The 15,921-nt window shown below is 38.5% G+C and overlaps 1 protein-coding gene across 6 annotated transcripts in view; it reads left to right on the top strand.

Annotated features, from left to right (window-relative positions):
• HMCN1 (hemicentin 1) overlaps nt 1-15,921 on the top strand; it is a 190,985-nt gene that overhangs the window by 23,244 nt on the left and 151,820 nt on the right. For all 6 annotated transcript variants that reach the window (XM_062606280.1, XM_062606279.1, XM_062606283.1 and 3 more), the window contains exons 2-4: nt 9,806-9,876; nt 13,896-14,054; nt 15,674-15,796. In XM_062606280.1, coding sequence (XP_062462264.1) covers nt 9,806-9,876; nt 13,896-14,054; nt 15,674-15,796 — 353 coding nt within the window. The remainder of the gene's footprint in view (nt 1-9,805; nt 9,877-13,895; nt 14,055-15,673; nt 15,797-15,921) is intronic.

Raw genomic sequence — 15,921 nt, 5'->3', positions numbered from 1 at the left:
ACACAAGCTGTCATCTTGTAGCTGTTTGCTTTTATTCTCCTAGAATCTTCTTAAAGATTGTTTTCTTTTTCCTCTGTACCTTTATGTGAGACACGTGGCTTGGTATGAAAACTGGAGAAAACTTTAGTTGTGTTTTAATTATGCAAGTGTAGGTAGGTCTGTGGTTAGTCTCATCTCTTCTCTTTGTTTAGGGCTAATTGACTAATTGTGTGGTTTGATAATTTGCAGAGCAGAATTTATTTAAATATCTTTTAAAGGCTTGTGCCTGGCATCTGGAGGGATTTTAGGTCAGCCTTTATTCTTTTGTTTCTCTTATCCTCTGTGAGGGGGAGAAGAAAAAATCCCCAAACCCTAAAACTTTATGTTGTGTATGAGCTTTGTATCTAACAGTTGTGCTGTTCTATTTTGCCCCGTGTCCTTTAACTCCTTCTTGTCAAAGAACCCCCGCAGAGCCATATAAGTTTGATACACTATATTCCACCTCTGATTATCTGATTTATATATATTTTTTTTTTCTTTTTTTTTTTCCTCTTGCTACATGAAGGCATTACCACAGCGTAAGCCTGTTAAAGAACAACATTGTATTAGTATGGTAACTTTCACTGAAAAGTCCTTGTTTTCATGGCCTCTTGGTGGTTTTAAGCACCAACAGATTAGTGCTGTGACCTCCATAAAGTTTAGTAGAAGAATGGCTTCATGAAAGCACTGACTCCCAGTTTGTTAACAACTAGGTAGTAATTACACATTAAGTACTGCTCCTGACTTGGGATATTGCTATATGGTATGAAATGTGAATGTGAAGTATTTCTCATCATGACAGTACTGGGTTGTCCTTCTCTTCGGATGCTCAAGTTGTTGGTAACTTTATTTTTTAAGTGGTCTGGTTTTATGTAGATGTGGGTGCTGAGTGTGTTAGTAATTCCATACCCTTCATGAAAGCAATGTGGCTGCAGTTTCAGCAGGAAAGAGCCAGTTTCTTTTTCAGTTTTGATTATGTCTCGTGATCAAAAAGCTGACTTGGCTATAGTAAGGTAGCCCTCTCCAAGGATCTTCCAAGTCTCTTTGAAGGAAGTAATCTGTGAATATAATATTCAAAGCAGCAGAAGTTTTTAATTAGACTTCATAATTGGATTCATCTATCCTGGAAAAACAAAAGAAGCTGTGACTTTTTTGCCGATCTGCCTGTGGACACCTCCTAGGGTGACATACATCCGGGGACATGGTGGGAACCAGATTACAGTGAAGAAAGAGAAGGAGCCTTACGGGCAAGCTTGCGGTAGCCTGCAGTGCCAAGAGGCTCCCGATGGTGGAGCTCGGATATTCCCGGCCGGCAGCCCAGCAGCCAGCGGTGGGGGCAGTAGCTCAAAATGAATCTTTGCTAGATACTGCAGTAAATAAGTTAACTTTGTAATGCAATACCAACCATAATTTTTTAATTAAAATTTGAGTTTTAAATAGTATTTCACTTGAATCCAGCGTGGTAGGGCTATTAATCACAAAACAGCACTGTAAAATTTGTAGTTACATTCATTCCTGCCCTTTTCTTTAGTGCAAGCTCTTTATCCAGTGCTGTTACAAGTGTCGAAGGAATATTGCCAAAATACACAGACCAAGAGATGAGACAGAAATAGACCTGGACTGAACTGGAATTCAGTCTGGAGAAAGAATTTAAAGAGCATTATGAACTGAATTGTGCTCAATTCAGATTGTTGTTAACAAGGGGAAATAAACAAAACCAGAAAGTAATCTGATGACCTTTTCAGATGTTCAGTGGGAGCTGAAAGCTCGGGCCAGCTTCAGTAACTGGTTGCTGCTCCCATGTTGTACAGTAAGGAAGCTGTGGTTGCAGTCCTTATCAGCTGTTTATCCTTTACTGTAGACTGAGGGAAGCACAGTAGTCAAAGCTTGCATGCTGTATAGTGTCAACAGATGTTGTCTGTTGTTCCCCCTTTCCTGTGTAAACTGGTGCTTTGTCATCTTAGAAAAGAAAAATGAACTTCTGTACTATTTGCAGTACTGGACAGGCAAGCATAATAGTGAAACCCTTTATGCATGGAAGAGATGCATGAGAGTATGAGCAGCAGTTTTGTATGCACTTAGCTCACTGGGACAGCTCAAGGCTTGAATGTAGGGGACCACCTAGTTACATGACACTCATAATCTCCATGGCTTTTCCAGTCCTTTGGCCTCTTAAGGACTTTTAGCTGAGATGCCAGCTGTGGCTGTGTGTTTTGTGATTTGGGCAGTCATCCACTGAAAGCTGGCTGGAGGCAGGCAAAGTCATTTCAGAAATGAGGGCTGCTGGCCCCCTGATGAGAACAAGCCTCCCGGGCTGTTCACATAACCAGGGGAAGGGAGGAGGAAGGTAGGTCTCCTGCAGATGCTAGGATTACAGAATCTGTATGCTTCCTTACCACCAGAAAGGGGGGGTGGGGTGGTGGTGGTGATGGGTGTGTGTGTGTTTGTGTGTGTGAAATAAAATCTGCTGTTTGTAATCTGTTTACACTTGGGACCTTACGTAGCCACTGGCATTACTCTGAAATTTAACCACACAGAGTCGAGTTTTCTGCTGTCTTTGCCTCTTATTTGTATACTAGCAACAGACAAAATCTTCTGGCCTGCAAGTGGAAGCAGAGAGGGGGTGTTCGAGTTGATTATTTCCTTGCAACAATAATCAACCCTAGACCTATTTAATTCAAGCTTTCTTATTATTATTCCTAAGAAGATGGTGGTTCTATGGTGAGTGTGATGTAGTACTACTTGTGCAAGGGTTTTGCAAACCTCTAAGGGCTGTTTTGTGCATCACCCATTCAACATAGAATTTGTAGGGAACAAATTTAATGGTCACTGGGTAGAAGAGGATACTCTGCACATCCTGTGGTTTATTACTGTAGTTTTTTAGAAGCTGGAGTTAGCAGTGAGCTGGTGGTTACTGTGCTGGGCAAATCTGCATCTCATTTTTGTATTTTGTTACAGCATTTTGTTATAATTTTTAGACAGCTGCACTTGAGGCCCATAAGCTAAACTTAGCAGTCATTGTAGACAAAAGATGGTAATGGATTTTATCTGCTGTAGGTCTCCAAGCTAGCTTTGCTTTCCCAAGAAATGTAAACATATATAGTGCCTTTCTTTTTTTCTTTTTTTACCCTTATTATCACCCCTTTTCTTTTTTCTCTTTTATTTTTTAAAGACACAAGCTCATGAATCTTGTAACAATGGGAAACAACAGTACAAACATGGTGCTTACTGAAGCACATTTTAAATAAAACTTCTGTCAAATCTTTAGTCTACGAGTTTCATTCAGGCTTTGATCACTGCTCTGAGGTGATGGGTGAAGAATTTGCAAAAGCATGCTGAAATTTGCATCCATGAGGACAGAACTTCAGTAATGCTCCCTCAATGCTAAGTTAGGCAGCTTTGCAGTTTGTGTGGACTATCTATGTGGTTTTTATTTGAAAAGCAAACTAAAGAAAAACTGTGGGCAGTCAGACTCCTTCCAGTGCATTGTTCTCTTAAGCTGATTTCTGCATATTAAAGTTAATTGTTGTAGGTCATGAAGCTGAAAAATTATTTAAAGGGGAACAAAAATGTGGCTACACTAAGGAAACATGAGCTTGCTGGGGCTGTTTGGCTTTTTTTCTTTTCTATCTGATTAAGAATTTAGTGAAAGTTGCTCACTGCAGTTCTTGGGCTCTTAAAAAATTTAATTATTCCCAGGTTAGAGACTGAAAACTAAAAGCAACAGGGTTGTGAGGGAATATAATTTAGGAAAAAAACTTTAAATAGCTTATTACATGTTCTAGTGCTAAGCACTCTTCCACTGGGAGGGTCTTTCTAGTGGGGTGTGTGTTAGCCTTGGTTGACTTATGATTGTAGGCAGCGTCTCCAATGTTGCTTGTGCTTCTAGAAAAATTTAGCAAGGTGCTTATTCACACAGCTCTTATCATCTTTAATGTGAGTTGAGGGTGTCCTTTACTTCAGAACAGAAGACCTTATGTTTTGTTTGATTTTTTTAGGGCGTGGTTAGTAATGCCTGTCTAGCTTGTATTTTCAGAATCAATGCCTGGCTTTGGTAATCTGCTATAGAAACATGCCGTCACTTAGAAGTGAAAAAGCATTTTAGTTGCTTTAAGGGTTAAAACAATAGTAAAAGATACTCTGTATGTGTATGACAGCTGTTTGAGGATTAAAAATGTTTGCTGCAAATTCACATGGGAATTAAGTGTTTCATTTAGTTGCACCTGTGATTCAATACTCTGGTGTTAAAAAGGACAAGAGAGTACTGTGAAACATTTCTGATGGCTGCTCATGAGTGATCTGTAGTGAGGTGAATTCCTGATGTGTAGGACTCAACTTGCTGTTAGAAAATGAAAGGTTTCTGTTTATGTGCCCTTAGGACAGAGAGCTGGCTGGAGGGTGTTTAAGAGTAGTGGTGTCATTAATGTCTTAATTCTTCACAGGCAGATACTCCTAAAAGTCTTCAGAAGAATTATAAGTAAAGGTTTACAATGAGTTGGATACAGAGAAGGAAGCTTCAGAATTGAGCATTAAATCAAATCAAGCTCAATGCTCAGCACTGCTAATAAACAGCTCTTATGGAATAGTTGCTCACAAACTTTTTTTGACAGCAGTCTTGGCTTAAGCTTTTTAGCTGTCCCAGCTGATTGTTCCAAATCCTTTATCATATCTTCACTCCATGCTGATAGAAGTACTTGAGAATACTTGAGGAAACAAGAGTGGAAGGCAGATCTGATACAAAAAGTATTTTTATACATATAAATAAAACATGGACAGGCAGGGGTGTGTATGTATATATGAAACCCATGTTGGCCTTCTGATCTCAAAAACTGACAAAATTGCTGCAGTTAGGAATGGGATGATGGGAACTGCTTAAACTGGCACTAATCATGAAATGAATGTATGTAATGGTGCCCAGTCTGTAACTTTTTTTTTTAATTTATTTTTTTTTCCTAGCATCTGACCTCCATCTCAAGAGGCAAGTCTTGATATATGTTAGAAATGTATGCTAGGGTGCCTCCACTGGGTTACCTGAATCAAAGAAGTTCAGTGTTCTGAGTGGATGAGAGGTGGGCAAATGGCTTTCGTATTCCTCTGTTAGACCTCCTAAACCATCCGCCTGTCCAGGGCAGATAGTTGGTGCAGGCATTTTACATGGTCAGGATTAAGGGAGTACCAAATCTGTGATTACTGTAAGTATTAATTATGTGTGGTTGTATGTCATTGGGTCATTTGTGGTTTTATAAATGTGCTTGCTGTTCAGCCTGTATATAAACATGTAGCCATGTGACATGTGGCAGAAAGTCGTGGAAAAATGTCACAGCCTTTCAGAATGGACAGTTTCTCACGTTACTAGGGAGTTTTCTCCTTATTTACAAAGGAGATCTTTCTTATCAGATTTTCCCCAGAAAAAATTATCAAGGTTCTTAATCTCTATCAAATAGACTGGTACTCAGCTTTGTTGTCATAATTGTCTAATTACTTATGTGCAAAGTACATACACTCGAATACCATAAAGGTTATGTTGAATGTTGTGATTTCAGTTTAGGAAGTCAGGGCTTTGTTCAGTAAAGTGCAGCCATTCTTTTAAAGCATGTTCCCTTTCTTATGTTATCAGTTTTGTGTGTGTGCAAATCGGCTTGAAAAAACAGACATTTATGTTGCATTTTTGTGACAAGAGAGTTTAGTTGCTGCCTAACGAAGACAAGCTGTCTTACTGTGTCAGAACTAAGTTTTTTCAGCTTTTGCCCAATCACCTCTAGAGGACTGGGAACAGCTTTGGAGTAGTGAGCAGTTGGGAGACCTCCATAAAGAACTAGTCCTGAATATTCCTGTATCAGTGCCTGAGAAGGGATTAATGTTTCACCATCAGAACAGACATACTGTTAGAGTATTTCATGTGCCAATTTTTGCCTAAAGAACTTAAAAAGAAAAGATGTTAAAAAGAAAAGTTTTTTTTTTCTTCTGCATTACTTGGCATGTTTGCAGGACGTAGTTTCTGAGTAAATATTCTGTATTTAGAATGATACATTTGTACCGATACCTTTGACACATTTGTAACAATACATTTGTAGTGATACATTTGATACATTCATAGATACATTTGTAACATATGCTCATTTGAGGAATGTCGATTGTGCAATTATGCCCTTGACTTCTCCATGCAGTTACTGATGCTGGTCAAATCTGTATGTGGATAAATGTTCAATTAGACCTATGAGATTACTGGCTATGTGTCTGCCACTAAAGATGCACAAAAGAAAAAAGTTACGCTATTCCTGCTGGTTTGTAAGTACCAGTTCATTGGTCTCTTTCTTTTTGCAATTTCTACTATTTTCTGTTGACTTGACTGTATGCTCTTTTGATGTCTTAGTGTAGTTTAATACCGCAAAGCTTTTCAGCATTGTTTAGATGCAAGCTCCTACACAGGGTGAACTTTTACAGTGCGGTACTGTAAAACTGTTAAACCCTTTAGAGCTCCTTCAGAACTTTTCAAGTTGGGCAGGGCTTTGAGAAACCTGGACTAGTGGATGGTGTCCCTGCAAGTGGCAGGGGGGTTGGAACTAGGTGATCTTTAAGGTCTCTTTGAACCCAACCCATTCTATGAAATTCTGCCTGAACTTATGCTTCCTGGTTAGCATCATGAAAGTGCTAAGAACAATTCTCCATCATGGTCTTCATAATTCTTTAACAGTGCTTTAGTTTAGCATTACACAGCCATTAGTGTCTCAACTACACTGAATCTTGGACCTGCCTCTTTTCTACAGAGCCAAGACCATACTGATGACTGAAGCTTGATTTAGACTTCGTTTTTTAGGTTCTTACTGTATCAGTAGTTTAACCTTCTATAACAGCTTTCTGTCATCCTTTGAGAGAACTTGCCATTCTTTCCTGAAGTCCTTTTTAGAAATAGTTCCTCTTATCACTTTAATCTATTTCTGAATGCTTTGAAGGTCTGTGTTTACCTGTATTGATGAAATAGTCTTGCTTGGGATGCACTTTAAGGTAACAGAAAGAGGATAAAAGGAAATTAACTTGGTGAAGGCTATTACTGCTTTTTTGGCAAGGGGGTCATATAAGCTGGAGGTCCAGCAACATGTAAAAGATAGTAGATGCTGGGGTTTTTGGTACAAGTTGGTGAGCATTCAGATGGTGTGAATCAGTCAAGTCATCATTTGGACCTCAAACAGTGGGCTTGTGAGCTACATAGGAAAAGTACTGAATAACCTTCATACAACTGAGAGAAGATCAGATTATGTGGACAGGGAAGTGATACCAGCCCAGAGTTGGATGGTTATTGCCATTGCAGACACCTGTATCAGCAACCAGTTTAGTGCTGGCAAACTGACTGTACCTGTGGTAAGTTTACATGAAGTACTAGCATCATTGCTTACAATTGAAAGTATTCCTGATGTCCCTCAAATAAGAGCTCATTGTAGAGTGACACAGTTGCTGTCCTACACAGGGAGTGTCACTGTCATTCATGTTGCTGCTGTTTGTTCCTTAGAGGTTGTTATTACTGAAGCTGTGAATGACTGTTCACTCCTTCTGGGGCTTTGTTCAACCTCAGTGGAAGCTGATGACCTTTGGCCTTCTGCAGAATTCACTGGAGAGTTCCTCTTTATGGCCCCTGTGAAGTTCTCAGTTCTGTCCTGACAACAGATAACTCCCTATTTGAGGCTAGTAGGCCATATTTCCTCTCTGATCTTTAATCTAGGCGCCATTTAAAATATCTGAGTTTACACCACAGGGTGGCCAGAGCTTTGGCATGATCCTGCTGGCAAGGGCTTGGGCTTGGCATCTATACATGCTGCATGCAGAGAAACAAGGCAAAATTCTCATCTAATCTAAACTGGGTGTGCTGTTTGAGCCTAGCTGAAGTGATGCTGCTTTTCAGCCCTTTATTTTATAGGGGAAGAAAGTCTTTCCAAGGGATTTACTGCTCTAGAATTAAAAAATGTAATCCCTCAACTGACAGGGAATAATGGAGCTAGTGGCTTCACTGTATGTATAAATCCCATTCTGTTAATGTTTAGAACAATGGTTGGGAAGGAATAGAGTTGAAGAAAAACAATTTGGAGATAGCTTTGTTACAGGCATTTATTCCAAAGAATACTTAAAGGAGGATAGTATCTGATGAAGCGGTAGGAGCAGGGCTATGGCAGGATGAAGTATGTGGAGGAATGGCAAATCCCTTATAATGGTTCTTTTAATGACAGTGTAGCACTTCAGTAAATAACATTCACAGATAAATGACTTGAAGCCATACCCTACCCTGGCCTGCTTCCCTTGAAACCTTCACCCTGCCTTGAAACCTTCACCCTGCCTTGAAACCTTCACCCTGCCTTGAAACCTTCACCCTGCCTTGAAACCTTCACCCTGCCTTGAAACCTTCACCCTGCCTTGAAACCTTCACCCTGCCTTGAAACCTTCACCCTGCCTTGAAACCTTCACCCTGCCTTGAAACCTTCACCCTGCCTTGAAACCTTCACCCTGCCTTGAAACCTTCACCCTTCCAGCAGTTTAATATTCTAAGGAAGATATTGTGTGATATCTTGTGTGACTTTCAAATAAATTAAAATCTACAGTTAGCAAAAGGCACTCAAAAATAGAGGCCTTCAAGCAAACGCATGTGAGGTTACAGTAGACTTCAGGGATGGCTGTTACTCAAATACCAGTGAAATAAAATTGTGGACTGTTCAAAAAGAAAAATGTCTGGGTTATATGGAATATAATTGCATATTACTTTTAGAGAGCTTGGAAAGCACTGTATGGTCACCTAAGGCAGCAATTCCGTGTAAGATACAGCTGTACTAAATTAGTATCACTGCAGTTTTACAACAGCATAATTGTACCCCATTTTATGTGTTGGTACTCAGCTGATCTCTTTGAGTGGTTTGGAGGCACTGAACTAGCAAAAATCTATTCAATTTTTTCTTTTTGTGTCTATTTATTTATTTATTTAATTTTGGCTTAGTACCCTAATCCAGCTTGCTGCGTGAGATGAATGCCACTACTGGCACAAGAACAGGGCAGGAATGCCTGCCCAGGACAGGGAAAGAGTGAAGTACATGAATGCCAAGACAGATGAAGTTTAACTGTCAGGAAATCACAGCTGTAGGAAAACAGCTGGTTAGAATTACATTTGATACCAATTAGGAAGGCAATTGTTGAAGGGGCAGAGGGAGGGCTTGTGGTACAACCAGTGTGACTGGGAAATGCTCAAATGTGTGCTGCTGTTACACATCCTGGTCCACAGCCCAGTCAACTTCAGTTTAATGTCCTGGTGTTTCTCAATATACAAAGACATGGCAAACACCACAAATAAAGTTGATTTTGCTTCAGCTTTTTGGCAAGCACTACTAGATATGCTGAGGTTGGGCACTGGGCTCACACCAGGCTTTTCCAGTTAAAGGGTACATTTTCTGGAAAAATATGAGTTTTTTGGTTTGGGGATTTTTGTTCCCTTCTGCTTACTAAGAGCAGTTAAATGATTGGTCAAGATCAAATGCAAAAGAAACACAACACAATGCTTTATTGCTTTATGTGCCTGTAAATGTTTAAGATACCTAGAAACTGGTAATACTGGAATGATGTTAGGGTTGCTAGATTTGGAATTGTAGACTCCAGTGCTGGGTCTATCATTCTCAGTTACTCCTTTCTGTTAAATGTTTTTTTAATTACCAGATTTTTATGAATCTGAAACGGCTCTTTACTTGAAGTTGACTTTTGATACCTTTGTGTTTTTCACATAATTTTTCTTTTCTTTTTTTTTCCCCCATCTTAGAAATTGGCCCAGTGACAATAACCACAGATCCCAAGAAATTTCAATTTGAACTTAGGGAACTTTATGTTCAGGTGAGTAATCTGTTTGTTCTCCATATGTTTCTAGCAAAGGCCCTGTTTCCTCCCTCTAATCTTTTCTTTTATACTGATGTTCTCGCTATAATGTTTTATCAGGATGTAGGCCATTTATATCTGTCATTATTACCTGAACAAACTGTCATTTTCCTGTTCTCTGATCACCTTAATTTATCATTATGATCAATAACTTTGCCTTAGTTTACATCATTGTATGGGGACTCAGTTCAATAACTCAAGAAAGAATAGTTGGACAATGCTAATGTTTATTTTGCATTTTAGTTAGTCCTGCCACTTGTTCAAACACTTATGAACTGTTTTACTGTGTTCTGGAAAACCCTTCATTAGCTTTAATTAACTAATTTATCTACAAAGTGATGGTAAGACTCATCAAGTATTACTTAAGTACTGCCTTGACTGCCATGCATTACTTAGCACTTACTGATTCAAAGGTATCAAGTTGACTTGGATATTCTTGTCTTATTCAAACCCTGTGAATTATTTCCGTAGTTGTGCTCAGACGACAAGTGGCAGTTTTTGTACAAGCACACTGGCCTGTCTCACTTGTTGTATTTTCTCTGCGTGAGAATGAGCCACAAATGACACCTGGATCAGGCGGTGGAAAGAAGGAGATGTATTGTAATGGCGTTATGCTTAATGAAAGAAAACATGATCCTATTGTCTTTTCATCAAGCAAAGTGCTGCTGACCTGTGAAGAACCTTGCTAGAGTCAGGGCTATGTAGGCTCTCCCTTTGAAACTGTCACATGGTGTAATCCCTGTAATAAAAGATTGCTTGAAAGCTAATAGTGCTAGTTTGTGAAGAATATGTAGCTCAAAATTTGGCATAAAGATTGAAATTCAAAGAAAAAAGTAGTCTATTTTCGAGGAGGCAGAAAATGCCAGCTGTTATGCTTTTCTCCTTCACAGAGAAATTTAAACTTTAAAAATCCTTCTGGTCTTCATTTTTTGGTTTTCTAAGTAGCTATACTGGAAGATAATTGCAGCAATTTTAAAAGTGGTATGATTTAGATGGAGCTTTCATTTACAAGCAAGTTGTTTAGAAGTTAATGAATTTAAGGTGTTTTTTTTTTTTAACCTTGATTGATAGCATATTTTGTAATTACTTTCAAGATGTGGTCATTCAGCTAAATTAAGATATTCACTGCCTTGCATTTGTTCATTATATTGGTGAAAGGCCAAAATATAAATCTAAAAAGTGGTTAGAGCAGGACTGATGTGTCATCTTCCAGCAGTTCTCCCAGAAAATGTGAATGCTTTGTACATGCTTGTTGTTAGTATTTTTACTAGAAAGCCAGTTAAAACATACAGGGATTAATACTGTGGAGGTAAAAGAAATTTTAAGGTAGGTTCATCTTGAAAAAGCATGTAGAGTAAGTATTAATGAACACATACATAAGAGTCCTTAAAATAAAACATATTAGATCAAAATATGCTTTCAGAGAGCACAGCAAAACTTGTCCTCCCTGGATGTCAGGGTAAGTCTAGCTCTTGTTTTCCAACAAAGTCCATCTGGTTGCAGAACAACTGGGAGGGTCTGTACATGACATTAGAAGTAGGCTTTTGGCTGGCATTTGACATGAGGTAAAAATTAGTCTGTATACATCTCACTGAAGAATCTAGGCTCTGCTTCTTCTGCATTTGAAGTAGTGAAGAAAGTATTCCTTTGACACCTCATAAGTTGATCCTATATTGCCTAACTGTAACTAACCTTGAATCATTCTTATGGACAGCATGACAATAACTTGTACTTGGGTAGCAGTGGCTTGTTAGTGGCCTTTTCTTTTTCTTCTTGTATTAAATACAGTTTTTACAATGGATACCTATTTGCATAAGCAATATACTTAAATCTTGTCTACATCAAAATCTTTTAAAGTATATTCACATAGTTTGGGTGTTACACAATCCTGTAATATAGATGCCAATACACTTGCATCAACAGTTATGGAAAGGCCTTATTTGAGTATATCTTGGTATAAAAATGACAACTTAATGAAAGTTGTATTCTGTAAGAGTTGTTGATAACACTTTCTGAATTGGATACTAAGCTTATCTTTTCGTAAGTGGATGCAATGCCATTTAAATGAATAGTTATATACATAGTTAAATTTAGACATAAGAAATGTGAATAGTACAGATGAGCTCAGCTAACAACCTAAACTTTTGTGGAGAATGAGACTTGCTGAGCTTTACTCATGCTGTCTTCCCAGAAAACTTCACAGGGTAATTGTAACTATATTTAACTGCAATTTGGAGAGAAGGACAGGAAAGATTTAAAAGAAATTTTAATTTCTTTTTTAATAAAGCTAATACATTTCTGTTCCATAGTTCTACTTAGCTGCCTTTTCAGAATACCCTTCCTGTATTTTATGAGAATAAAGAAAGTTCATGCTTGTTTTCTGAATAACATTTAGCTCAGCAGTGCTTTTCCTATTATTTGTAGAAAATAGGTGATGTCATATAGAATATTACATGAGACAATAATGTAGTAAACTTAAAGTAAGAATACAGATTTTCTTGTTCCAAGTAGGTGTCTGTAAAAATTAGCTATTATCTTGATTTTGTTTACAAATTAAAGCTTTCTGTGGAGGAGCCTTTTGCTAAATACGATGTTCCCTTTGCAAAAGCAGGAAAGAAATAACTTGGATATACTGATCTGTCCCATAGGATTGTTCAAACACTGCCAAGGTAAAGTTCTGACGTGTCAAAAATGTTTTTGGAGAACTATCTCTTGAATTTCACGCTGTCTGAAGTTGACCACTTGCTTTTCCCATACAAATAAGACTACATTTAGAAAGAATCAACTTATAGAAAGAACAATGGTGATGTACCTATTCTTTAATATAGATGAGAAGTTTATTGATATTCTTGCTTTGAAATGGGATTAAAGATACTGATGGATTAAAAATTGTTACTGACATGAACATGTCATTAGTGACAGATGAAATTTTTAAGGACTAGAGACTGTGGGAGGCCAGGTATTTGGTTTATGTATCTGTGTGAATGTATATTTCAAAACAATTTTTGATGGCACCTAAAGAATTAAAATTAGATGCAACAATTGCATTATCTTTTTTCTTCCTTCCAAGGATTTTTATGTTAGAAATAAAAGAAATAACTTTCATATTTAAACTTGAAAGTGCAGAAGTCTCTTGCTGTTTGCTGGGGCAGGTTTTACATTGTCTATTCAGCTCTTTAGAAAGTTCTGTCTTCAATATGCCAAGTTAATTTTTATGTAAGTTACAGTGTAAGTTATGTAAGTTTTATTTAACAGTGTTTTCCTCTAATTTTTAATTTAGGAAGAGATCCTTTTACATAAATTTGAATAGTCATGCTTGGAAGCATTTTGATTGAAAACATGGTCTGAAAAATCTCCAGCTATACAGCTGTCTACTTAGCAATGCAGGTCACGGGGAACACCTCACCTGTGCCCTCTCTGCTGAGCTCCATGCACTGGCTCCCCAGAGTATTAAGTCTAGGTCAAGTTCTTACTGTTCTGGTATCTAAAGGTCCTCCTGGAGCTCAGCACTGCTTGGTTGAGATCATTTCCCATCTGCTTCTATGACCATGACCTCCTGTGACTGCTGCATACTACAAGAGCAATTAAATTGCCAGCCAGGAAGGGAGTGTGTGATTATAGGAAATGGAGCCATCACAAGAGCTGGAACTAACCAAAATACGGTGCTCCCAAAGATAGGACTGATTATGACACCAAGCATTTTCAGGGCTGACCACAAAGCTTCTTTTGACTTTTATTTCCCCTAAGGAACTGTTGCAGTTGCTGCTTGTGAGTGTGAGTTTTGACAGCAGTATGCAGAAACTATACAATGCTTAGGATAAAAAAGGTGAATAAGTTATTAGAAGCTGAGAAAATATTTATGTTAAATGTCTCCAAAGTAAGTAACTTATTTGGTATGTCCTTGTTTGTTTGTTGTTTTTTTGTTTTTTTTTTTTAGAAAAACAAATGCTTTTTGTTTTTCTTCTAATTTTGAACAGGGTGGTGGAGACTGTCCAGAGATGAGCATTGGGGCTATAAAGATTGCTCTAGAAATTTCTCTTCCTGGTTCTTTCATCTATGTATTTACTGATGCACGATCCAAAGATTACAGACTTACCCATGAAGTACTCCAACTCATTCAACAGAAACAATCACAGGTACAGAAGGGGTTTACATTTTGAGCTGGTTCATATATTTAATGCCCTGTTTTCTTAATATTGAAGGGTAAAATTTTTGTTATGTGAGACTCGGTGAAATCTTCCTACAGAACAGACCAGAATACTACCGTTCTAGGGATTTATTTATTTATTTACTTATATTTTTTAATAGAGAATTAACAGATCTGGTTAAGAAAAACTTGAAGGAATATTCCTTTTAATACTGTGAATTAAATAAGAAAGGGAAAATGCGGGCCCTCTATTTAGGGAAACTGGGAAACCTGGTTGGCTGGGATACGGAGAAGGCTGAGGTACTCAGTGATGTTTTTGCCTCGGTCTTCACTGGCAAGAGTTCCAGCCATACTGCCTAAGTTGCAGAAGGCAAAGGCAGGGACTTGGAGAATGGAGAGCTGTCCACTATAGGAGAAGATGATGAGTTTTGAGATCATCCAAGGAATCTGATGGTGCTGAAGCCCATGGAACCTGATGAAATGCATCTGCAGGTCCTGAGAGAACTGCTGGATGAAGTTGCCAAGCCATTATCTGTCATGTTTGAGAAGTCATGGCAGTCTTGTGAAGACCCCCCTGACTGGAAAAGGGAAAAAATGACCCTCATTTTTAAAAAAGGGAAGAAAGCAAGACCCAGAGTACTACAGACCAGTCAGTCTTAACTCAGTCCCTGGCAGGATCATGGAGAAGGTCCTCTGAGAAACTATGCTAAGGCACATGGACAGCGACTGGTGACAGCCAACATGGCTTCACTAAGGGAAAATCATGCATGACCAGCAGGTCGTAGGAGGTGTACTGCTTCCAGCTTGGTGCCCACCAATATAAGGTGGATGTGGACCTGTTCGAGTGAGTCGAGAGGAGGGCCACAAAGACAGGCTGAGAGAGCTGGGCTTGTTCAGTGTGGAGAAAAAAAGGCTTTCTGGAGATCTTCTTGCAGCCTCCCCATACCTAAAGGGGGCCTACCAGAAATACAGAGAGGGACATCTTATAAGAGGAAGTAGCAATAGGACAAGGGGGAACTGCTTTAAACTGAAAGAGGGTAGATTTAGATTAGATATTGGGAAGAAGTTCTTCACTGTGAAGGTGGTGAGACACTGGCACATCCCTGGAAGTGTTCAAGTCAAGTTGGATGGGGCTTTGAGTAACCCTCTCTACTACAAGATGTCCCTTCCTGTGGCTGGGGAGTGGAACTAGATGATTGTTCAGGTCCCTTCCTACCCAAACCTTTCTGTGATTCTAAGTAGCATAACTGAGCCTTCTACCTATGTATTCTTGGTCAGCTTACCCCTTCTGTGTATGTTTTTATAGTGAAACATATTATTCTGAAATACGTATTCTGTGAAGTATAAGTACAGATAGATGAGTATCATTTCTAAAGCAATTATTGTCTGTTTTTTCTTCATTGCTCTTTCCTTCAGTAGTGAGTGCAACATGGCTGTCCTTCCTGCAAAGTAATATGAACCTATGCCAAGTGATAAAATTCTTTTGTCATGCCTTAATGTTGTCTTTGCAAATTTTTTTTTTTGCAATGTTTTCCTGAAGTTTGCACAATGTATCAAATGATATTTTTGTTGGTGGTTTGGTTGGTTTATTTTTGTTTTTCAATGTAGGTTGTATTTGTGCTGACTGGAGACTGTGATGACAGAGACCATATTGGCTACAAAGTCTATGAAGAAATTGCCTCAACAAGTTCTGGTCAAGTTTTTCACTTGGACAAAAAACAAGTTAATGAGGTAACCTTTCTTGGATTCTTTAATATATAGAGAATATAAGGCAGAGGCTTATACTCTAAATTTTTAAATGACCTTATCATGGGTTAGGAAGCATAAAGGGAAATTCTCTGTGTTCTACTGTTAGT

Source organism: Pezoporus occidentalis, unplaced genomic scaffold, assembly GCF_034315485.1.
Source record: "Pezoporus occidentalis ecotype Australia unplaced genomic scaffold, CSIRO_AGI_Poc_V1 ctg95, whole genome shotgun sequence".
Taxonomy (NCBI): domain Eukaryota; kingdom Metazoa; phylum Chordata; class Aves; order Psittaciformes; family Psittacidae; genus Pezoporus; species Pezoporus occidentalis.
The sequence above is the reverse complement of the archived record's forward strand: the minus strand, read 5'-3'. Positions and strand labels throughout refer to the sequence as shown.